General features: G+C 32.6%; 1 protein-coding gene across 1 annotated transcript; it reads right to left on the bottom strand.

Annotated features, from left to right (window-relative positions):
• Nucleotides 1-1,766: 1,766 nt before the first annotated feature.
• Nucleotides 1,767-24,385, bottom strand: LOC148273752 (homeobox protein Hox-A4-like). Its single transcript, XM_088238253.1, has 2 exons — nt 23,024-24,385; nt 1,767-2,540 (listed from the first exon to the last, which is right to left on the bottom strand). Exons 1-2 carry the CDS (start codon nt 23,526-23,528, stop codon nt 1,900-1,902), a joined length of 1,146 nt encoding a protein of 381 aa, XP_088094379.1. The 5' UTR covers nt 23,529-24,385; the 3' UTR covers nt 1,767-1,899.
• Nucleotides 24,386-25,075: the final 690 nt, after the last annotated feature.

A 25,075-nucleotide genomic window follows, 5' to 3' on the forward strand; every position in this document is an offset into this window, starting at 1 on the left:
CTTTTGCAATAAATGTCAATCTTTATAACTCTAGGGAGTGGAATCTAGCTTTTGACTTTAGAGGTTTGGACATGGTTAATATATTGTTAGTTAGAAAGTTAATACATAAACTTTGAAGATCCTAACAAACTGCGGAATTTTAAATCTTGAGAAAAACTTGTTAAATTACTGCAAAAACATTATTTTTACTTGCAAATCCTTTAAAAAGAGGCGAATTTGAATTTAAAAATTAATAGATAGCTCGTTCCTGTGTTAACTAAAATGTGTAATATTTGTTTACAATGCGAATTTCAAAAAAACAGTAAAGCGTAACACATCTTATTTTCATGTGCTAAATAATTAATGTACGCAGCCATACGCTGCACTGTTTGTACTAATTTATCGCCCTATGCACCATTTGGTGTGAATAAGGCTGCAGAATAATGATGTAAGTTATAAAGGTACCTACTTAGGTACTTTGTTTTTTTTATTGAACGGGTAAAAAATATATAAGAACGTGGTAACTCTAGTTAAAATTCAAGAATTAGCAAATTTTGTGACATTAATAAAAGATTCAGATTTAAAAGAAAAAAATAAAAGTAGTATAGGTAAATAAAATTATAGAAATAATCCAGTTGAACTATATTTAAATGCTTTAGTATTTTTTAAAATTCAAGTAAATTTTGGTAAGGCATCCAAAATAAAATACTTTTATTGGATTCAATTCTACTTTTATTTTTCAAATATATGCAAGAGTGGATAATGTGACGCATTTCGTTTTGTTAGGACTATATGAGAGTTTGATGATGTGCTAACAATACGGAACGCGTTACATTATACACTATTGTGTATAATAAAAAAAAAAGTAGAATTTAATCTAATAAAAGTATTTTATTTTGGATACCATACCAAATTTTATTATGGAATTTTACCAAGTAACACGGTAAATTAAGTAAAATGAAAAACCAGTATAAAATAAAATAAATCTTCTTAAATACTATAAATTTAGGTATAAGTCGCAGCGTTTATAACATATTTCCTTTAAGTAAATTTATGATTTATGGACAGGTTTTTCAAGAAATTATTTAAAGAACATAAAATATAATACTTGCTTCTATTATGCATGTACCTACGTGAATTTTTAGAAAAATACACATCATAATTAAAATTGCACCTAATAATATAAGGTGAGTTTCAAAAACGGGTAAACGTTCAAAATCAAGCCGCTAAATCTTGATAAAAAAATTGTAAAATTAAGCGTAAATCTACTGCCTTGAAAATCTTGCTTTACTCACATAAAAAAAACGCTGTGTGTAGATATAAAAAACAAACTATTTTATGATTTCTATACAAGAGGCCAAATATTCGAAATTCAAAAGAAAGTTTTTAGAATTACCGGCTTAAAATCGTACGCAACCGTTTTAATACACATTCACCCGAAGAGTCTCAAATACAGGACATCATTATTCTAAATTCCCAATTAAAAGTAATAGGTATTGTCACACATTATAATTAACGATGATATAAAAATAAAGCTAAAAACATTTATTCCATTACACTATTTCACACAGTTAGTTTATTCAAGTAGTACATTTAAAAAGTGTTTCAAATCACATAATTACCAAAACGCCACTCATTAAATTGTCAAATTCGTTAACTCCGTATTAAAGTCCCATTAAAGTAGTCGAATTGTTTTATTTACTAAGCACTGAGTTTGTGAACGCTTCCCACTAAATAACACTGAGTAGAGATTTCACGGTCGTTTAGCGATCATGATGATATCAGTAGGACACAATGTACACCTGAATGGATCCAAGTGTCCGATCACTTTGTTAAAAATAAACATGTCCAAACGAATTGAATGAACGCCACAATTGATTGTTAAAAGTGCAGCATCACGGCGCGGCGCGGGTACAGATTCTATAGCGCCGTCAAACCGTAATCCGATTTGATAACAGGTTGGCTGGTCTGGGTTATGCCCAGGCCGCATCCTGTCGGAGTCAGCGGGGACATATGGCCCATGTGGCCCACCATGCTGGCGTGTTCCATGGGGTGCATTGCCATTCCGTGATGGGGCATCTGATGGGGATTAGACGACATACAGCTTCCGTGGGTGGAGGCGGGGCTGACGCTCGGATTGTGCTGCGCTTGGTGTAGACTCTGACCGTGCATATCTGTCATTATGTTATCAGTGACATTTTCTATACTATCAGGTCTGCCGTGGTTAACATTTTTCTTCTTATCTTGACTATTTTGGTTCTTACTTCTATTCTTTGGTGTGCCGCCTGCCTTTGTCGTTGTGACGCCAGCTGGGTTCGTTTTTCGTCTGACGTTCTTCGTGTTGGGGAGCTTGTTATCTTTCTTCCATTTCATTCTCCTATTTTGGAACCATATTTTGATTTGTCTTTCCGAGAGGACCAGCGTGTGCGCTATCTCGATTCTTCGTCTTCTCGTGAGGTATCTATTATAGTGGAACTCCTTTTCTAGTTCTAGTATCTGGTGTCTGGTGTAAGCAGTTCTTTGTCTTTTGGGCTCCATTCCAGGTTGATAGGAGCCATTTGCTGAAAACAAAAAATAAATATATATATCACATACTCCCACCTTATGTAAACTAATTTTAACATTGGAAAGAGTATTTAAACCTTTCAAAGAAATTTAGAATAGCCACAACATTCGACCCTAACGTGCTTTGTAAAATGTATTTACGGACATTTTAAAGGGGTCGGTTGAAATATAGGCTGTCCGCAGGCTGTGAGGGAATGCTGTGGTCGCTGTGATTGGTTCAGGAGAGAGAAGTAACGTAAACGTTAAATTATTTTATCACCACTTTCAAAACCTTAAAAAATTATGATTTTCTTCAAACATAAGTGCATTGAAAATACATATTAATATTTATTTCTTTATGATATATTTTATTGTATAAAAATACACATGATATGATAAATTGGTACCTACATAATTATGTTTTCTTTTATTTTTATGTTCAAATCATTAACTTTGTGGTACGATAGTAAATATAAATATTTAATCACTTACGGAGTAAGTAGTAAATCATCTCAGTAAACGGCTAATGTTTTACATTTATTAATTCAGTATAGTAAGTAGATAAACTCCAATTTCGAAGATTGTTTGAAATTATTTACCCATTTTTTAAAAACTTTTTGTGCATCATTTAATTACGATTTTGGTTTTATTAAATGGATACTAAAATTTACATTTGAAATCGTAAGTATAAATAATTTACGCTTGAAATAACAATGTTTTAACTCAAGTTCGTATTCACTACAAAAAAAATTTGGGGATCTTAAAAGTTAGAAATCAATTATATCCATATGTTGCTAATAATATATTATTTTTAATGATACCAAACTAATGTACAAAAAGTTTGACATTATTTGTGAAACAAATATTTTTTAAATGTTTGAAGAAATTACGTTTCTTTGAATCTTTAATATCCTGTTGAGGTTATGCATAAACACGAATTTGTTCAGAATAATATACCCATATTAGTAAGTGAAAAAAAATCATTATTAATATCGGGAACCTTGTACCATAGAGATAATGTATTTTCGCACGTTGTGAAGTAAATATTCTTTTGCCAATACATTTTGATGCCGCGCGTCATCGATCACCACTAACTATACAATTTTTTCATCGGTTCAAGTGTCAGCGCATTAGTCAAATTCTTCCACAATACGCCACAAACGTTAATTTATTATCTCTCAAAGACGAATCCACTCAATGATTGTACCTGGTTTTAGAAAAAAAAGATTAATTCGACAGTCGTTGTGATTCTAAGCCACCCAAACGCACAAAAGACAGATTGATTTTTCACTATTTAGATACAAATTTGGAGAAGAGGTATTAGGATAATGAGGAGACATTAAAGGACAAAAGCAGCCCCTTGAAATCAAAGGACTGTTCGGTATTCCAAAGGACTGTGAAACCCGAACGCTTTGTGGAAGGGCTGGAGAACAAATTACCCCTAATCAATAAAATGCAATGTTTGTTGGCCTTAGCCGCAAGACGTTTTGTTACTGGAGTGTTTTGACATTTTACTAATGTCTTCGGCTTTCTCTGATTTTTCACGTTTGTATTTACCTCCAGAACTCCTCGAGGGAGTATCGGCCGACCTTATTATTTAGTTTGATCGATTGGCGCCAAGGGGACGCTCGTTCGATGCCTCGATTTAGAATTTCGGAATGCACTGTCACGGTTCGTGAAATTCAAATAATTTTGTATTTTGAAATATATCAATATTTATATTTAACCACAGGCACAAAGGAGGTTTCTCGGGAATTGGAAACCTATTTTGATTGCAATTTATTGAAAGGATATTTTTGAATTTTCAACGGTTAGGAGTATAATATAGATAATATGGTCGAAAATTTAAAGTGCTAAATGTAAAATACAAATTTATTCGAATAGTAAAAAAAACTTTAAAACAAATTACGTTCTTAACGTTCATTAAACATGATTATTGACAAAAAACTTGGTTATTTTTTATATAATTACCTATCTTATAATTAGTGTTGTACTATTTTTTTGCGTTGTTCGCTTAAAGTTATTTGATATTATTTTTAGCAGCAGGCTAACATACTGCCGTGAATTTGATGTCAAAGATACGAATTGATTTCATATTTAAAAAAAATTGTTCCTATAAGGCTGAAGTCTGATAAAAAGTATGGAAATCTTACAATTGTGGTTTCTTAAAATGCCATTATTTCAATATCGCAAGATTAAAAAAAGTGAATGAACATTTAGTTTATAAAAAATCATCGCTAAGGAGTTTCTTTCTCAAAACTCAGATCTCAGATCAGTTTGGTGTTCTGAGCTTTGGCAAGGTACCAAGATTCGCACTCATATAAAAGTACTGGCATTATACAAGAGTTGAATAATTGGTAATCGGTATTAATACATTTATTTCTATTTTTACATATCTTTAGCTTTTTAATCTTTATTTTCTATTGGATATGTTATGTAACTTGAATTATAAAAATAAAACTATTTGGTTGGTTAGAAGAAATTGCCATTTGGAAATAAGCCCGCCAATGTACAAATAACATTATGTACAAGAAGTTAAATCAATAAATATAATATTATTAATATTTAAAGCATTAACTTTGTGGTCACACATTTTACTAAATGTTATTGAATATTTGTAAATAAACACTTACCGACTTTTGTTTGTATACCGGTTTCGAGACACATCCGTCTCTTGGTGAAGGTGTATAGTGGGTTTTGCATGCTGGTTTGCATATTGCTTTAATTGGTGTCCTGACGAAGAGACGGGTACGTCTCGAAACCGGTAGACAAAGAAAAGTCGGAAAGTGGTTATATACAAATAGAAAATAAATATTTCGTTTTAAACAAGCACAGACCAGACCGCACGCATCGTGTTAAAAGTTGCTCCAGCAATTCCTAGGCGGGTTACGAGCTTTTTCTGCATGCTTCCATTCTCAGTTGTGTGAACTACCAATTATTGCAGATTATCAGTATTAGGACCCGTAAGTTTTACACGTGAAAGTAAAATTAAAAATGATGTTGAATTTGTTTATTACATATTCGAAATTACACTACCAAAAAAAAAACAACCATCGTTATAATGAAGGAAGGTACATACACCATAATTTAAAAAAAATATTTTTACGAATACGTAGATGAATTGATTTTGTATGTGAATTATTAGTAAAAGTATACGATTAATGTGAAAAAAACTCAATAAAGTAAAAATGTATGAGTACATTTTTGTCATCAATAGTTATATATTATAATTAAAACATTTCAGTTTGTAAGTGAAAATTCTTGATGGAAGTTAACTGTAAATTATTATAAAATCCGAAAATCTGTGGATTTATGTATCACTCGACTTTTATTTCTATAATAATATTACAATTAAAGCAAACCCGTGGATTAAATAGTCATGAATTGAAACATTAATTTATCAACATCAACAACAATTCAAAATAAAACCTAAAGATTAAATACTTTTATAACTGATAAAACTATTAAAAAATATTAATAATATTTCATTTAAAGCAAAATTGTTAATGTAATATAAATAAAACTCAATTTACTAGCATCGGAAATAATTTGAAGTCAAACTGAGACCTAAACGACAATTAAGAAAAACGATTTTATATCGACAATTATTTTTAATAGTTTACAAATTCATATTCACAGTTCAAAAAAAAAAACTTTGACGATTTGTTGAGATAAACTCAATCTACATTTTGTTGCACGAAAATGCATATATTTTAACACCTATGCCTAGTCTAGCTAATACATTTTTTGTGTCTTAGAATGCCAATATTTTTTATTTGTTTTTTGTGTACACTTCATACAGACAGCATGACCTTTTGGATCAAATCCAATGTTTAATCTCAAGTTTGTCGTCATAAATTTTATGGTTATGTAACTCTGACAATAATATTCAGACAAAGGTCCGTATTCCAATGGGAAGTTAAAATTCAATTTTATCTACAAAGTAAAATTAAGTTTTCTGAATAAAAAATAGAATAGGTTTACATTTTTTTTTCTAATCATGTTCAATTACAGGTTACCGACGAAGATACTTAGAATTTTCATACAAATATACACATTTTCGTACATACATAATGATGTTAGTTTATACCGTCTCAATATGTACCGATGAAGATAGCGCGTCTCATAATCGCAGCGCGGAACGTAGGTAGGTATAGACTGATACAAGCGGTATAAATGTAGAGACCGGGGATAGTTGACTAACTTTTAGAGTTTTCTTATTTTTAAAAATTTAAACTGCATATTAAGAGAATATATCGTCGTGATCGTAGAACAACGATAGAAGGGCGAAAAATGAGATTTTTACTTTCTTTTATATTTGATCTAAACAAGGTTTTATAAAGGCTTTATATTCCTGGTTTGAAAAAATATACATATAACGAACCCAAGTATCTAGGGATATACTTTTGTACTTATCGAGTTAAAACATAAATTTTAAACCGCTCTTATGAAATCATCATCATCGTCGTTCCAGGTCCGCTTCCTAGTTTTTTATTTTTTTTTAATTTATTTATTATATATATTTTTTAAAAATTTTTTTTTTTTTTTTTTAATAAAAATAAATATTTGTGCTTTTATGATTTACCCAAATATTGAATTTCGAGGGTCGTATTCAACGAGTTGTAAATAACTCACTATTAGAAAATGGAAATCAAGTTGGAGCACATAGTATCCGCGAAGATCCTCCAGGTATCTTTGTCGGCTGCCAGCTCGTGTGCATCCTCCCGAGTCAGTTTCGCGTACCGTATTTCTGACATGAACTGCCAACGATCAGTCAGCAATGGACAACCCGATGCCGTGTAAAGTAGGCAAGCGTGGTTAAGGCTCTCCGGAGGCATCAGCAGAACATGACCAGGCCAACCGTATAACTCCGCTTAGTGACAGTTGTCACCGGAGTTTGTTGCGCTCGTTCTCTTATTACTTTATTCGCTGTAAAGTCAAACCACCGCACACCCAATATTCTTCTGAGACACCTATTCTCAATTTTTTTTTTGCTATTTTGGGCCCTCGTGTGGTACCACGATTCGCACGAAAAGATAAAGAAAATAGAACATGTAAAGTTGAAAAAAATTGTACGTGAATATTCCAATAAAAGATGATACAGTCTAAAAGGGTTATAAAATTTCGAAAGTTGTTTAAAGATGTACAAAATTGTTTTAGAATGTAACTAACACATAAGTATATCTGAAATTAAGTCATCATCATTCCCTTTCCGCGCCTTATGGTGCATAGGGCACTGCATTGGTACATCAATTGCAGCGTATCTGGATAATTGTTGTTACATGAAGGTAAGATGATTCAGGTATCAGTCTAGGAACTACGAAATATTCTAGTGTAAAAACATCGTTTACAACACTAGATTAAAAGCTAAGGGCTCCGATCGTTTCCCGAATTACAAATTACTTCGGAGAGCGAACATTAAATTCGTTGTTCCAAGGTTGTTCAATGATCTCCCACAAACCATCATTAACATGAAAGATCTTCAAATGAAAAAAAAGAACTGAAGAAATATCTTCTAAATTTTTCAAAGTTCCTGTTAATAAATAAATTTGTATAATACAAATAAAATAATGTAAATTAAACCTGCCAAAAAATGTGTCGCACCGAAAAGTCTTAAGACTTAGTGGGTAAAAAATCTTCATACGTATTTTAAATTATTAAATAAACGCTGCTCTGCAGCACTGAAAATGACAATAAATATTTCAGATCAACCACGTCAGGAATCGAAACCGAGACCTCTTGTATGGTAGGCAAACGCGCTGACCATTACACCACAAGGCCGACATTTAGTAGTAAGGTTAAAAAAAAGTTTTATCTTAAAAAGTGGTTGTTTATTCGTCAAAATGGATCATTTTATTTGAATTTATTCATGCAAATATTTTGACGAAAACGCAACAATTTTTAAACTTTTTTTAGGTGAAACTTCCCCCTCCCTAATTTTTGTAACTTAAAATAACAAAAGAAATATTATACTATTACTACCATCACGCCATTTCCCAATAGGGGTAGGCAGAGATAATGGACCGCCACACACGTATCTCCTGGCATACATTTCTAGCTTCTTCCGCATTCATACATCTTGTCATATATGTCCTTCAGTTAGGCCTGCTTTTGACATGACCAGACTTAAAATTTTGGTTTAACTCATTATTCCACGTCTTCCTTGGTCGTCCTTGTCTAACGTTACCGTTCATAATGTACGAAGGTTTTCACGGTCACTGTTATCAATTTGTTTATTTTTTGGGTTATACCGTGACTAGTACTGCCGAATGCGACACGGTACAAATTACTAGTACTCAAACACATATTTTTTTCTACAAAACACTCAGTTTACGCTGAAGATGGCTCCTGCAATGGTACCCGAAACTTCGGAACAAATCCAAAAAAGAAACAAATTGTTACCGCTCATTTTTCGCAATACATACTTGTTTTACCATTTTTGTGTCATCCATTCGTTCTTCATGACCAAACCCTCTCTGAGACCCTTTCTTAATCTTATCAATTATACCTGATTTAGATTTACACTTTCGCCTAATTTCTTCATCCGTAACCCTGTCATACATTGATTTCCCAGACATTCGTCTAAGAAATCGCATTTTGACTGCGTTCACTGGGCTTTCATCCTTTCTTTGCCAGTTCCACGAATATGAATACATTTATTTACACCGCTAGGTGCGAATAAATGAAACGAGGCAGCCAACTAACTATTTAATTTATTAGGAGATTTTTAAGCGGCCGAATCTACATGAAGAGTCATAAATCATGAATTAATTTTCTCAATCAATTATGTGATACAGAATTCTCAGGATAATTACTTTTCGATTGATTTTATGATAGATGATAAAAGCAGGTTATTTATTTCATCATTCAAAATTATATTTGAATTGCTCAATTCTATTTTTATCAAACGCACCTTTGCTGGTATGTTTCGGCAATGACCCGAAATCAAAGTAACTACATGCATAAGAATGAATGCATTGTTGTAAAAGTATGAAGATATCTGGTATTAATATTTTTGACTCATTACCATTTTATTTATTTTTTTTATTAATAAATTTTCACAAAGAGTACATGTTTTTGTACAATTCTAAATATATCTACTTTTACACATCTAGTAAATGTTATCACTGTAACTCTTCATAAAAAGAGACTAACTCTTGTGCTTGGAGAGTGACTTACACTGTTTTAGTTGTTTATTTTTAAGAGTTTATATAATTTTAAATACGAGTACATGAGAAAGAAAAATAAAAACATAGGACATATAAAGAAAAAACATAAAACAATAATACATTCATACTAATAAAATTTTAGTGTTGTTTTTACACGTGTTCAAAAAATTTCTTTAGATTAACTTTAAATTTATTTAATAATATTTTTTTTTTTATTATAATTTAATTTCATAAAAACTCATTTAAACTGTAACTTTCCAAAAAAGAGGCTAGTGCTTGGAGAGTAATTTACACTCTTATAGTTGATGAAAATACTGTTGATAAATTTACCTGGGCCGCGATTATGAACGGCTATCTTTATCGTTATACACTGAGACGGTAAAAATTTATATCGATATTTATGTACGAAAGTGTGTATATCTGTATAAAAGTTCAAAATATCTTCGTCGGTAACTGGTAATTGAACACGTTTAGAAATAAAAATTGTAAAAATATTCCATTCATCATAGAGAAAACTTTATTTGACTTAGTATATAAAATTGAAGATAAAATTTAACTTTTCATCATAATTGAGGCCCTGGTCCATGAAGAAGTATAGAAATGTAAAAAATAAAATTTTCAGGCGATGCCTAATATGTATGTAGGTAAAATAATTCAATGAAATGAATCTCACCAGCATAAATAAGGGTTTCAGCTCTTTAACTTCACAGACTTCCATTCCGTGTGCCATCTAGACCGACAAGACAAAATCTTTTGTTTTACACTGAAAACGCGTCAACAAACTACATATTTTAAACAATCTACAATACCTAGAATATGCGGCCAATATAACAATATATTTACCGAGGCTGATATTTTTTGTGACAATGTATGTAAATTTAGGTCAAAAATTATAGAAATTTTGAGAGAAGCAGACATTTAACATTATTATTATATAAATATTTTTTCATTTCGTTACTTTTACATTTATTATATTGAACATAATTTAAATTATTGTATTAAGTGTAAACATTTTTTTTGGTGTGTGCGTGAGTTTATTACACTAATATACAAAGAAATTGGCAATATATGTGTACATACTGTTTGTTTACCTAATAAAATAAATAAATAAACAAACATCAACAGATGAAAGAATTGAAGGGATATAGATTTTCAAATATGGGCAGAATGGTGAATGTTACACAGTGTGTAAAGTGGCCACTTAAACTATCCAATGACAGGTCATAAGCCCTGTAGATGCCTAGACTTCTATATTACCTTCTCTGAAATGTTTTTCATCTCTTGATGTAATATGTTAATTTACTCTTATAATTATTTAGAAATTCGAAGATTTCCGGTTTGCTTGCCGTGAATAGACTAATGGGCAGAATTGATCTAGAATAAGTGGAGGTGAAGTGAAGAAGTTATTTCAGAAATAAGAAACTTTTAATAATCAAAGCGCTGATAATACGATATTTGAAAATACAAAAAAAAAATGGACAAGTATAATAAATAGTCTATTAAAAAAAAAACACTGAATTTCGTTATTGTAATAAGACACAAAACGTCGCCATTGGCAAGCGAGGGAAATTGCAAAATAGAGTTATAAATTTTACATTTCTGCTTAGAACCATTATTTCATATTTTTCTACTTTAAACAATCTATTGTATTTATCCTTTTATTTTATAAATAATCTTTTTACTATGGTGGCTGTGAGTTGACGTTATATATAGGTACTTAAAATTGAAATTTGAATTTATACTAGTATTTAAATAAATATGCATTCAGCATAAAAATAAACATTTTTCATGATGAAAACATCACTATTCTAATAGACAAATATTTTATTTTCGTGTGTCTTATAGTAGGTAACTTTGTTTTGTTTATTATTATCAAATTATGAAAAGAATAAAAAAAAAATACTGTTTTACTTATCAAAAAAAAACACATGGCTTTTGCATACAATGAATATTTAAAAAAATATTACTGAGGACCGAGTAGCTATCCAACCGTCCCGGGTTCAAATATGAAGTAATTCTTTCAATGGCCATTTCAAAACCCGGAGCGGGCAGTAGTTGTTCGGCAATTCTAGAAGATAAACGTACACAAAAAATGAGTTTGAACATTTTAACTTTAAATCAAACTCGTGGTGTAGTGGTCAGCGGATTTGACTGACTTGCAAGAGGTCTCGGGTTCGATTCCCGACATGGTTGATGTGAAATAATTATTTAAAACGGTGTTTTAACACTAGAATATTTCATAGTCCCTGGACCGGCACCTGAAGTGTAAGACTGATCATCTTTCCTTCATGTAACAAAAAAAAACAAGATATGCTGCGATTGGTGTACCAATGCAGTGCCCTATGTGCCATTAGGTATGGAAAAGGGAACGAAGAAGAAGAACAAAAGGTTTTTGGTAATACACGAGTACTGAGAATTCTTTACAACTCCTTGGTGCGAAGTAGACTCGAGAATGGCTCGATGATTTGGGGGCCACATGAACTGATTTACTCTCTTTTGGTAGAGAAAATCCAAAAGAAGTATTATCCTTGGCTCTGCCCGACCGAGTTTCTCCAGGGTATGCTTGGCTACAGCAGTTCAGAGACTAGAAGGAATTTGTATTTGACTACACATTTTTATCGATTGTTGCGCGGTATGGTCGATAATTCTGAGATTATGATGAGCATTGATTTGTATGTTCCTGATAATTACATAGGACAGCGTCACCATAGATTGTTTCATATTTCGATATACAGGACCACCCTGCCGATGGCTATGCTGAACAACATCGCTCTGGATGTTAATCTGTTCCATGTATCCAAAAGGGGTTTCCGGAGCAGGATTCTCCTACTAATTTGACATGAGTCTCTTTCATGTATTTTTTTCTTTTTTATAATATGTACGTTTTTAGTGTATGTTTGTAATGTATATGTTATATTTAAATAAATCATTTGTATTGAATTGTAAGAAAAAGTAATTTATGAGCATGTCGTACCATTTGCACTTACTTGAATACTAATTTTTTATCTCTTCCCAAATCGAAGTTGCATATTCATAATAAGAGACATGAAAATAAAATTAGAAAAAGCAACTTGTTAAACTACTGTTCTCCCGAAAAATGACCAATACTGTTGTTGGCACAATTGTCTTCTAGACCATCATGAAGGTTTTCTGAGATTTCTTTTTAGTTATTGGTTGTAGGGGAGAGTGGAGGAATCAGAGCCGTCGGTTAGTGAGAGCCATGATGTTCTACGCGATGCAAGGAACGTGCCAAAAAGAATAAAAAAAAGTCGCGCAATATCGTGACTCGTCAGCAGTTGACTGCAAGCCGAGTCAGTTTTTTTAAAGCAGACTTGAAGTAAGCACTTTGGTTTTGCGCTTGATTCTTACAACATTTCTCCATCTTCCAACATCAAGGGGAGTTCCTTAAACTATGTTTATTAATCTTTATTTGCATTAAATACGTTTCTAGTCATGGTTAAGTTTATAAATACTTGTGGATAGCTTTGATTAAATTATTTTTTAACAGTATTAAAAATATTCGGGATAATTACATCTAGTTATTCTCATTACCTCTGAACTATTTTACTTTTCCCAAGATGACTAGAAATTGAAAGCGAACTACTTCAAAAGCAAGCTGGACTAATGTTAAGGTGTTATTAGCAGCTATCAATGCCATCAGAGATGATGGGAATTCTATTCGAAAAGTTGTTGTACAAGCAGGTATGCCTTACAGTCAACTTAAAAGTTTATTTGAAGCTGTGATGACTCAAGATTCTTATTATAACTCTCTTTCGGTGATAGGAAAGAAACCAGTATTGACGAAGAGCAAAACATTTGTTCCGGTATTGGATTCTCATTACCCTATATGGGAATAATTGGCTATTATTCCATTTATCGGAAAATAAGAGCCAACGGTATTTTTTTTTTGAAAAATAAAAATCTTCAACTACGTTGTTTTTTTTTAAAAAATAAATATAAAAATATATGGCTAGAAGTATATAAAAATCTTCTTTGTGACGATCTTGGGATTGTTTTAGACTCAAAACTACTTTTTGAATCGCATATCAATAAAATTACCTCCAAAACATTGAGCATGTTAGGTTTCATAATTCGAATGAGTAAACACTTTGATAATCCAAAGGCCCTAATTTCATTATATTATACATTTGTCAGAAGCCATTTGGAATACGCCTCTCACATATGGAATCCCCAGTATGCCAAATATGTAGGTAGAATAGAAAATATTCAAAACAAATTTATAAAGTACCTTAAATACAAAACCGGTATTTCATATGTATCTACTCTCACTGCCTCCACCTTCCATGGAATCATTTCTCTACAATACCGCAGAGTGTGTGCGGACCAACTACTGCTTTACAAAATTATGACAGGAATGGTTGACTGTACAGAGCTGCTTGGTTTTATAACAATACATGTGCCAGCCAGGATTTGTAGACGGTACCACCTGTTTCATGTACTAATAAGTAAAACATCGTATTTTAAAAAAGCTTTTTTTCGTAGGACTTTTTCAATGTACAATACAAAATTTAAAAATATAGATTACACAAACATCACTCTGTCAGATTTAAAATTTACACTAAAAATGTATCATGTAACTTGGTAGACATTATAATAATAAATATGTACATCTCCCCTCCCCTCCTTACCCTCTCTTCAAGCATTCTTGTCCTTATCCCGCCCAATTTACAGTAACTTAATGTTCTTAAAATAAATATTTAAAAAATCTTTGATTATTGAGTACATGAAAATAATATTTTTATATGAATAAATTGTATGTATTTATTTGATATGAAATATATTTTCTTTACTAACTTTGTATACTATGTAGAAATCTGTTATTAGTTCTGATTTTATACACTATATCTGTTTGTTTACTAAAAATATGTATGTAGAACTGTTGATTTCCCAAATAAAATAAAATAAAATATACAAATAAAATAATATTAACCTTAAGCTGAGACAACGAATGGTCAAATGTTATATATGGTCTGTCTTACTGTACGGTGTAGAGGCGTGGACTCTAAAAGGTAATATTATAAACCGTCTTGAAGCATTTGAAATGTGGATCCACCGTAGAATGTTAAGAATATCTTGGACCGATATGATAACCAACAAAGTATTACGTAGAGCCAATACTAATAGAGAACTATTCACCACTGTTAAGCTCCGTAAGATTTCATATTTTGGCCATGTGTTGAGAGGTGATAAATGTGCCATACTTCAGCTTGTCATGAAGGGGAAGATCGAGGGACGTAGAGGGGTCGGAAGAAAACAGCTTTCCTGGCTTCGAAACATCCGAGCATGGACCAGGATTAGAACTGTGGAGGAGCTGTTTCGCACTGCTCAGGATAGAGAAGCTTTCTCCCAAGTGATCGTCAACGTCGAGGGGACCCGACATGACACGTGAAAAAGAAGATAGAAAAGTCGAATTTCCATATTAAAAAAAAATACAAACGGTATTTAAAAAATCACATTCCCCTCAGCAGGCTCCAATTCTCCCCTTCCCCCTAGGTAAATTTTTATTTGTTAAGTTATTTATTTTTCTAACAGTACTTACATAAGATTATAACGGTGATATAAAGTTGCTTTCAACAAAGTTTCGATTTTGTACAAGTGTTTGTAGACATATTCCCTTTTTTTTTGTTTTCCCTCTCTGTTGCAAAAATTTAGATCGAAAAGTTGCGTTGACTCTCTAACTAGGATAAGTAACCCTGTTCTAAGAAAGTACAAAATCCATTATTTTACTAGCCAAAAACATTATTCTTAATACATATCCTATATTAAAAACAATAAACACAAGATTTACTCTCGTGTGGCTGTGATGTCACATTAGCCTACATAGGATACAAGACTTGATATATGTCTCTTATTTTTTTAAATGATGAAGTTGTATTTTTTGTAATCTTAAAATGAATATTTTCGCATAGGATTTAAAAAGTAAAATTTGTGTAAATATTTTTTTAAATTACCTTGGTGCCTTTTGCCTTTTAATGAACATAATTTTACGCTTCAAAACTGTATTTTTCTGAGTTCGTGTCTTTTGCCTGAACGGCGACGGCATTATGTTTTTGGCTACTAAAATAATATGTTTTTGCTTTTCTTAGAACTGGGTAACTTACACTAGTTAGACAGTCTCGTGGTGTAATGGTCAGCGCGTTTGCCTACCATGCAACAGGTCTCGCGTTCGATTCCCGCCATGGTTGATACGAAATATTTATTTAAAAGGGTGTTTTCACACTAGAATATTTTATAGTCCCTGGACTGGCACCTGAAGCGTAAGACTGATCATCTTACCTCCATGCAACAAAAATAATCCCGATACGCTACGATTTGTGCACTAATGCAGTGCCTTGTGCACCATTGGGTGCGGAAAGGGAATGATGATGATGATGAGTTAGACAGTCATAATAACTTTATATTAATGTAATCTTTTTTTATGTTTGTATATCTATAGTACATAACAAGAAAAATAAATGGAAACAATAGTATCTTTCAAACATTTGTGTAAATGCCTTTGATATACTGTTTTTATTTCTACTTTGGAAGGGGGTTAGGTAGGTACTTACCAGTGGCGAATGGTGATTTTATTTACATGTTAGCTATAAAAAATCATATATTTGTACCTACATACGAGTAGAAGGTACATTATATAATATAAGTAATATATATATAAATTGATATTTTTCTGTGGTTCAGTGTAATACAACAACTCTCATCTATGGAATCAACTCAAACGGCGTAATTTAGTGTTATGTTATATTATATAGATGTATTATCCATTATTTTAATACATAACTAATAAAAAATAGCACTATGAATTCAGTCGATATTAGGTATTCAATTGAAATGTCAACTGGCCGAATTGTTTTAGAAATAAATAGTGCTAAAAACGGCTGCGTCAAGCGCCATATGTCCTGCAATATGACGCTAGAAAGTAATTATGGTCTTATGTCAAAAGTATCATATCAAATAAAAATAGCCCCTAAGGAATAATGTTTGAAATGCTGTTTTCCAAATCAAGAATCTTCAAATAATTTGTGTAATCTGCAAGTTGAATCTAGAAGAAAAAACCCGCACTGGGGTTAAGAAATTCAAAATACAGTATCCTTATTTGTATGAAAAAATCCTTCTTCTCAACTACCGAACTGTTCAAGGAATTCAATGTTTTAAGAGTGTAGGATGTCCACGGAAAGTGTTGTATACTCCAGGTGCATAAGGAGAGCCTCCCATTGCACCGTGTTACGGGAAGGTTAAGAACAGGGTGCCTCGCTTTACAGAGAATTAAAACTACCACGGCCGAACATCATTATACTTATATAAGACGGAAGCTTTTTTACAATTTACTACAAAATCTACGTCAAGAAATAAATTACAGAATATTTAAGGAAAAATTAAAGAAAAGCTTCCTGATATAATTAATATCAACCGTATTTTGAAAATAAAGATGTGTGTATAATATGTGCCTGTGTATATAATTTATAAATGTTGTGTTTTAAATTATTTTTTTATTAGGGTTAAATTTTCTTAATTTACTAAAAAATATATTTATATATTTTTTGTATTTTTATGTTTTGCATTTTTTTCTCTTTTTGTTTTTCATATTGTTTTGTAAACTTGCCAAACACAAGAGCTAGACTCTTTTTGGCAAGTTCAACCTTAAGTGTTCCATTTTTATTATTACATGTATTGTTTTTTTTTAATGCTTTATGGTTTTTATTAAAAAAATAATTTTGAAAAAAAGCTGCTAGTAATAATTGGCTAGTTTTTTGGCTCACCGCAGGCGCTGGGCGCGCTTTATTAAGATTAATATTTATATTAGGATAAAAATACAAACGGAGGAAATGATTTAAAATAAATAGTATTTATTTATTTGTTTTTCTGAAAATAAAGTTACGGTAAAACATTATTATGGTTAGTCGAATATAATGGTAAGCTGCGCATGATCGCTTCTATACACGGTTCGCCCCTGGTACTTACAGTACCTACCAACTGCGCACAGTGCGCACTGGTGCGTATCTGTATGAAATACTGCTTAACTGGTAAAGTGATACATCCTGTAATTTGATGTAATAGAGTTCGTTAATATGGATCAAGGCCCAAAAAGGAAAATGCCGCACCATCCGAATGAGGCGGAATATTTAGGAAAGAGGGAACAAAAATATTAGACTACAGCTTATTTCAGATGATTTTAAAAATCCACATGGTACGATAAAATTACATCGGGTGGACTGATTTGTATTGTATTTTTTATTTTTTTTGTTTATCGGCAGGAAATCGCACTAACCAGTACACCGTAAAACCGACCGACTTTTACACTGAGAGTAGCCACTTAATAAATATGCATATTTTTTTTTAAATCAATTTATTTTAATTTTATCGTTTCATGTGGATTTGTACAACCGGTGTGAAATCGACCTAAGACTTTAACTTTTAAAAGACTGTGGTAAATAATCCCTTTGCGCACGGTGATGTAACATCGTGTTACCACTAGTAAAAGACGGAATATTCTGAAGTTCAGACATTTGAAAAAAATAAAAAAAACATAGAGTCACACTGTTCAATAATTCCTTTTCCACAATTAATGAAAATAAACATATGATTTTGCTCTGTGCGTCCCCCATCATTGTCATCAACCGACTGAATACTAAATCTGTTTTAGACGTCGCCCGCCGCAGAACAGCGTCTCTGTCTTCCTTGTTATGACTTCTTTATTCGTACTCTCTCGTATGAGGTATCTGTATAGATGTATTGTTGAATTAGCGGACATTCATTATTCGCGTAGCAAGGATAATAGTTTTTTTTAAAATTAACATTTAGCATAGTTATACAAATTTAACTTTACAAATCAGGTGTGAAAATGTCCATTTGAAGATTACAAAAAAATACTAATTCATAATTTTTAAAAATAAAAGAGATATATCAAGTCTTGTGTCCTATGTCGACTAGTGTGACATCACAGCCACACAAGAGTTAAATAAAATTTAGAGGAGGGTGGGGAAAAACCTATACTAATCATTGAGTCACCTACTAAGGTGAAGCCTACCTACCTAAAATAATGTTTTTTTTTTTAAATCACTCTAAGGGCGCTTTCCATAAAATGTCTTAACATGTTTTAATGCATATGAAAACGGTTAGGGCTGTAGTCTGATAAAAAGTAAGAAAATAACTCTATTTCGCCATTTTAAAACATATTTTTTTCAAAACCGCGCTATCGAAAAATTCAATTAAAAAAGGACAATCATTTTTAAAGGAATTTCTGATAAAAAATATAATTGACAGTTTTGTGTATGAAAAATATAATTACTTTTCGAGCGGCAGATTACGCCTTTTCAAATTTAGGCTTTACTTAGGTACATCGGTACTGATTAAAAGACAAAGAATTTAAGTGAAAAAATCTAATGATTGAAGGATTTAAATTTAATAAGAAATTTGTTAAAGAAAAAAAATGTTTTTAAAAAATTAATAAAAACATTTTAAATCACACTCATTTTCTAGTAAATTTTAGGTAAAATTATGTCGTCAATGATCGTCGAAAAAAATGAATGGTTTAGATCAAATCTTCGTATTGAAATCATTTTTTTAAGAACAGTTTTTTGGTTGTAAATATTTCATTTCTACGGTGTGTATTTAACAAATTTTTAATGCCGTTAAATGGTACATTTTTGGTCTTAGTAAATATGACCACATTTCTGATTATCGTAAGCAACTGAAATGGCTCAAAATTAGATAGCGGAGAGACTATCACTCCCTCTCACTTCTGTTCAATGTACTTCACAGTCCTAACGCTCCAATATACCTGCCTGAAAAATTTCAACGCTTATCAGTTCATGGTTTACCTCTTCGTTCTAATTCTCAAGGCACTCTCTTAATACCAATCTACAATTCCTCTTTCTTCTCTAACTCATATAGTGTCCATGCGGCTCGATTGTGGAATCATCTCCCATCCACCATCAAAGATGTTACTACATTATGTCTGTTTAAATCACGTCTGAATAAACATCTTCTTTCTCTTTCTTAATCTCTCCTCCTTTTCTTTTTCCTCTTTTTTCCCCTTTCCCATTGAGGAATAGTTTTGATTTAAGTTAATTTATAAACAAATACGTTTATTTCTATTTTTATATATCTTTAGCTTTTTAATATTTTTTTTTCTAACGAATATGTTCTGTAACTTGAATTATAAAAATAAAACTTTTATTTTATTGGATGGTTGGAAGAAATAGCAATTTGGCAATAAGCCCGCTAATGTACAAATAACATAAGGTACAAAAAGTTAAATAAATAAATATATATATACATATATATTTATTGAAATTTTGCGTAAAACGTACCTGCTGTAGAAATGGAATACTTACTGCTAAAATATTCTTCCCAATAAAAGCCCAAACCCGAAATTCCATAAAAAGAGTTTGAAGGAAACTGTTTTAACTACTATATTTTTTTACGAAATAAGGTGAATTTTAACCTGTGATTACAAGCTTTTTTAAAATTATTTTTTTTGATCCAAAATGTAAGTTTTTATACAGTGTAAATATTATAAATTAAAACAATAATTAGTGTGCACGATAGTATTTTCGAATATGTACAAATGCAAATTTTGTGTTGAAAGTTGCAAGTAAGTACTATATTAAACTATGAATGTTGTCAAAGAACTAAATAAATAAAATAGCAATATTGGTTACTATTCAACAATGTTTAAGTATGTCCAAATGCTTGCAGACTGGCTGGATCCCTCCCTAGGGAGTTATTCATATTTAAATTTATTATTTTTCAGGCGTTGCCTAGTAGGTGATTTGGTTCAGCCGGATGAATCTCACCCACGTGATAAAGGTTTCAGCTCTTTTACCTCACGAAAGTCAACAGATGGAAGAGTTGAGGAAATATGGATGTTCAAACATGGGCAGAATGGTAAATGTTACACAGTGTGTAAAGCGGCCACTAAAACCAGCCAATGACAGGGCATAAGCCCTGTAAATGATTAGACTTCCATATCCCCTTCTCAAAAATGTTTTCCCTCTCTGTTGAAATAAATTTAAATTAGTTACTATTACTTGAAAAAAGTTTATTGCTTCAATTTACAGTAAAAAAACTGACACGGCATTATTCTTTCTAGTATTTCAATTTTTTTTTTATCCGTAGGTCATCTAATAGGTACGACGCTTTTATTTTAATTGATGTAATATGCAATTATGTACAGGGCAGTCAGATAATAATAACATAATTACAATTTATATCAAATCTGATCCACAAAATAATAATGTGAAACAAAATGTACTTTTTTAAAGTTAATATGTGCAAACCTTATCTCCCAACTGAAAAACAGGTGCTATTTTAACTAATTACGTTTTTTTTAAATGCATGTTTTTTTTGGTACATATTTTCGTTTTTTAGTACACACTTTTAACCAACTCTTCTTTTGACCATCTGTTGGATGGCTGGAAGATATTGTTTTTAGCAATAAGTCCGTTAAAGTACTTATTCTTTGTTCTTGAAGTTTTAAATAAATAAAATATGTAATCCATACTAATATTATTAATGCGAAAGTGTGTTTGTTTGTATTTCCTTCATGTCTCAGCGGAGCGGCTGATTATTTTTTTTACCATAAGGATAGCCGGAAAGATGAAAAGTAAAATAAGATAAACAATTTTTTCCCTGATGGAAAAAAATACAACGAATTTTGTTTCAATATAATATCAACAAAGAGCAACATTATTTGAAAATGAGTAGGCGGTAAGGTGTGATTTCAAAAATAATCAATAAAAATAAATTTACATATTTGACTTGCTTTATCAATGATTAGTTTGGTTTGCATTTCGTTTTGGTTTTGTAGTAGGATTTTGGATATGTGAACAGAATAACGATGCCATGTCGCTATAGACTAACGGATCGTCATATTTTTCTCATAGTGATAGTTGGAGGATCGGCAATCGATACACGCTACTTTCTATCTCGGAAAATTATATTATTCCATCGGGAAAATGCTTATTGATAAACGACAATGCTAATTAATTACCAAACTATTTCTGCCTAATACCGTGCGAGCGAAGCCGCGAGTAAAAGCATGGAAAAAAATAATAAGGTAGGTACCTACTTTAAATTCTTCCAAATTTAAAATATAAAGCCTTTACTGTGGACCTGCGATTTATTTATCTTTATTTATATATAATTCCTCTGTACGTGTGATGTCTACCCTCCGTACTCCTCCTAAACGGCTTAACCGATTTACGTGCGGTTTTCAGAGAAACGTAGATCTTTGCGCTGTACGTGTTCGTAGAGATTAAAATTTTCAATCGAATATGTAACAAAGAAGTTAAGAGCATAAATGTTTAATTCATCGATCTACCGGGGTTGCATTTGAGGAGAATGCATTTGCAAAAAAATGGAAAGATGTTGTTTTTTTGTGTAAGTTTGTTTTTGAATGTTTACAAACAGCATTGGTTTTTTCTGGATCTCAATCAGATTCTTTCCTTAAATTCCTTATAATTTCTACCCAAATGTCTCTTTTTATTGGATTTTTGGTAACATTAAAATAATATTAAATTCAATACATTTAAATAATCGGATTCTTACATAAGTACACCCCTTTGCTGGTGAGACGACCGGAGTTTGACGTTTGCAAAAATAATGCTATACTTGAAAAAACATTTATTTTATGTTTTGGAATTCAACCATAAACAAGTACTTAGGTACCTACTTAAATAAAATATTTTAATATTATTTATTTATTTATTAATTTACACGTCCTACGGGCTTTTACATATATTAGAAATTACATTCAAGTGCAGCAGTGAAACATAAGTATGTAAATTTAGCTAAAATTAAAGATAACATAAGAAAAGCTAAAAGATACAATAAGTAAAAATCAGGAATTTAATTACAAACAAGTAGTTAGGTACCTACTTATCAATGAAAATTCTTTTTCCAAGCTAATAGCAGGGAAGCCAACGTTCGGGTAGGACAACGTCTGACGGGTCCGCTATACTAAATAAAATTCTGATTAAGTACCCTACGCGAACAGCAAAAATATGTATTTTTATTTGTTTATACCCAAGCGTGTTAGAAAAAAATATTAGAAGATCAGGTAAATTAGGTAAAAATAGGATATGTACATATTTTTATGCAAAGTAATTTTTAAAAATACCAATATTATTTAAATACGTGTAAAAAAATATATTGCCTACTTAAAAAAAAATATTTTTACCAAAAATAATCGTATTTAGAATTAGTCGATATGTACCTACCTATATATTTAGGTGAGTCCTTATTACTACAACCTACCTAATTCAATAATAATTTGTAGTTTTAAAATAAGCCACATGACAGATACTCACCAACACCCGCAACATGGATTTTCTTCATCCAGGGATAAATAATTCTGTCTCCATTATCGGAGCCCTCGTCATCGTCCTCTTCGTCGAGCTCCGGACTCCCGTCCATCATCAGCCTGTCCTCGTCCAGCTCCGACCTCCCGTCCAGGGAACCCGAGTCCTCCAGCCGGAGGCGCAGTTCCTGCAGCTGCTGCGCCGCGGGCACCGCCTCCTCGATCCTCTTCTCCAGCCGGAGCCCCAGCTCCGTGAGCCCCGGCAACCCCCCTTGCAACCCCGAGGGCGGAGGCGCGGGCGCGTGCTCCTCGGGGTGCTGTATCTGCTGCGGATAGTACGCGTAGTTGTGGTACGGGATTTGGTACTGGTGGTGGTGGTAGCCATATTGGTGGTTCTGGAAGAAGTCCGGCCCTGGCAGGTAGTCAGGCTGGTACTCCTCGGTGGGCGGGAACTTGGGCTCCGGCTGGAGGTGGTGGTAGCCGGCCCCGCCCCCCGGCATGAGGAAGGAGCTCATAGCCCCGCCCCCTCGGTCCCGGCGGCCAATAGCGCCCTCCTAAACGTCATGAGAGCGCTTGCGCCCACGCGTGCGACGCAGATCCGGCTCGATTTTAACCACACATTAAAAAAGACTACTATTTAATCTTTCGTGCAATTCAGTTATATTGAAATGTCATTATTATTCGACGCAATATCACCAAATGTAATGAAACCCGTGGGAATAATAATTTTTCACTTCACTCAAATTAATTCCACTGTCGTCAGCCGTTTCATGCCTCATTAAGCCGTTTGACAAGGGCTCGATTCCAACCGAAGATGCGAGCCGCGGAAGATATATGCATTATCATCTCGATTCTCCCGACCCGTATTTTTTCTGCGGCTATTCTATAGATACAAGCTGTAAGTGAATATCTCAAGGAGAACTGCTTCTCGGAGTTGCATCTGCATCTGATACCACAACAATGACGTTGCACTTTGTGATCGGCGAGCGGCTGTACCTTGGACGACAGATTTTTTGCTTCCCGAACGCACCGGCTCTTATCTACAGCGAACGGATCTTCGGAATTCGAAAGAAAAAAAAATCCCAAGCAAAACTAATTAAAAATTTAGTGTTCCAATCGAAAAACAATAACTCAATTTTCACTGGGGTTTTTACGCAAAAACATCACATTTACACGCACTCATGTTACTATAAAAATTACTCTAAAAAATCTATGTTTTATTTGATCACTTTAGTACAAAACACTCGTAAAAAAATCCGTAGGCACCTAATCGTATTCTTAATAAAAAATCTCGTGATTCTCTTGTTTCTAAAAGTCATTTCATGTTCTGCGTGTATTTTTGTTGCTTCAAAATATCGACGTTGGATCTGTCAGGGATCTGGTGACGTCTTGCGACCGCCTTTACACGTCAACACGCGACGACCGCCTAAGGACGAGTGTCACTATATTTCTCTGGGATTACACTTCACCCCCTTCCTCCCTCCCCCGCCCGCCGTCGCCATATACCTGAATCGTTCAGCTTCAAGACAGATCTCCCATTTTTAACCGATACAGAATATCGAAATGCAACGAAAAGAACAACACGGCTCGACCCAAGCGAAAATAGCCTTTAAAATCACATACGCTAAGCGTTGTGTTGCCGTGAGCTAGAACCGCTGAAGCCTTAAACACCAGCGTTGAAAACTGCGATCCTTTTCCCTCTGGATTAAATCAACGCTTGAGAGCGAAACGCAACGATTCGATACATAAACGTTTTTAAAGTCGGCCTCGACATCTCTTTCTACAGATTGATTTTCAAATGGTTTTGAGAGAGAGGGATTGCAATATACTTTTTCAGAACACATTTTTAAGAAGCTTTTAGGTTTTTGAGCGCGAATGAGGCGTGTTTATGAATTTCAATAAAATGTTTCTGTTCATTTTTAAAATGGCTTTGACAATAAAGTTTCAGTTTAATTCAACAAAATTCACTGCCATTTGATTTTTAAACACGTCGCCTCATGGATTCTTTTTTTTTTTTTAAATGTAGGTAAATTTGCTATCTAAGAGTCAGTTACTTTTAAAA

Source organism: Micrasema longulum, unplaced genomic scaffold (assembly GCF_059751315.1).
Source record: "Micrasema longulum isolate JH-2025_06_02 unplaced genomic scaffold, ASM5975131v1 h1tg001846l, whole genome shotgun sequence".
Lineage (NCBI taxonomy): Eukaryota > Metazoa > Arthropoda > Insecta > Trichoptera > Brachycentridae > Micrasema > Micrasema longulum.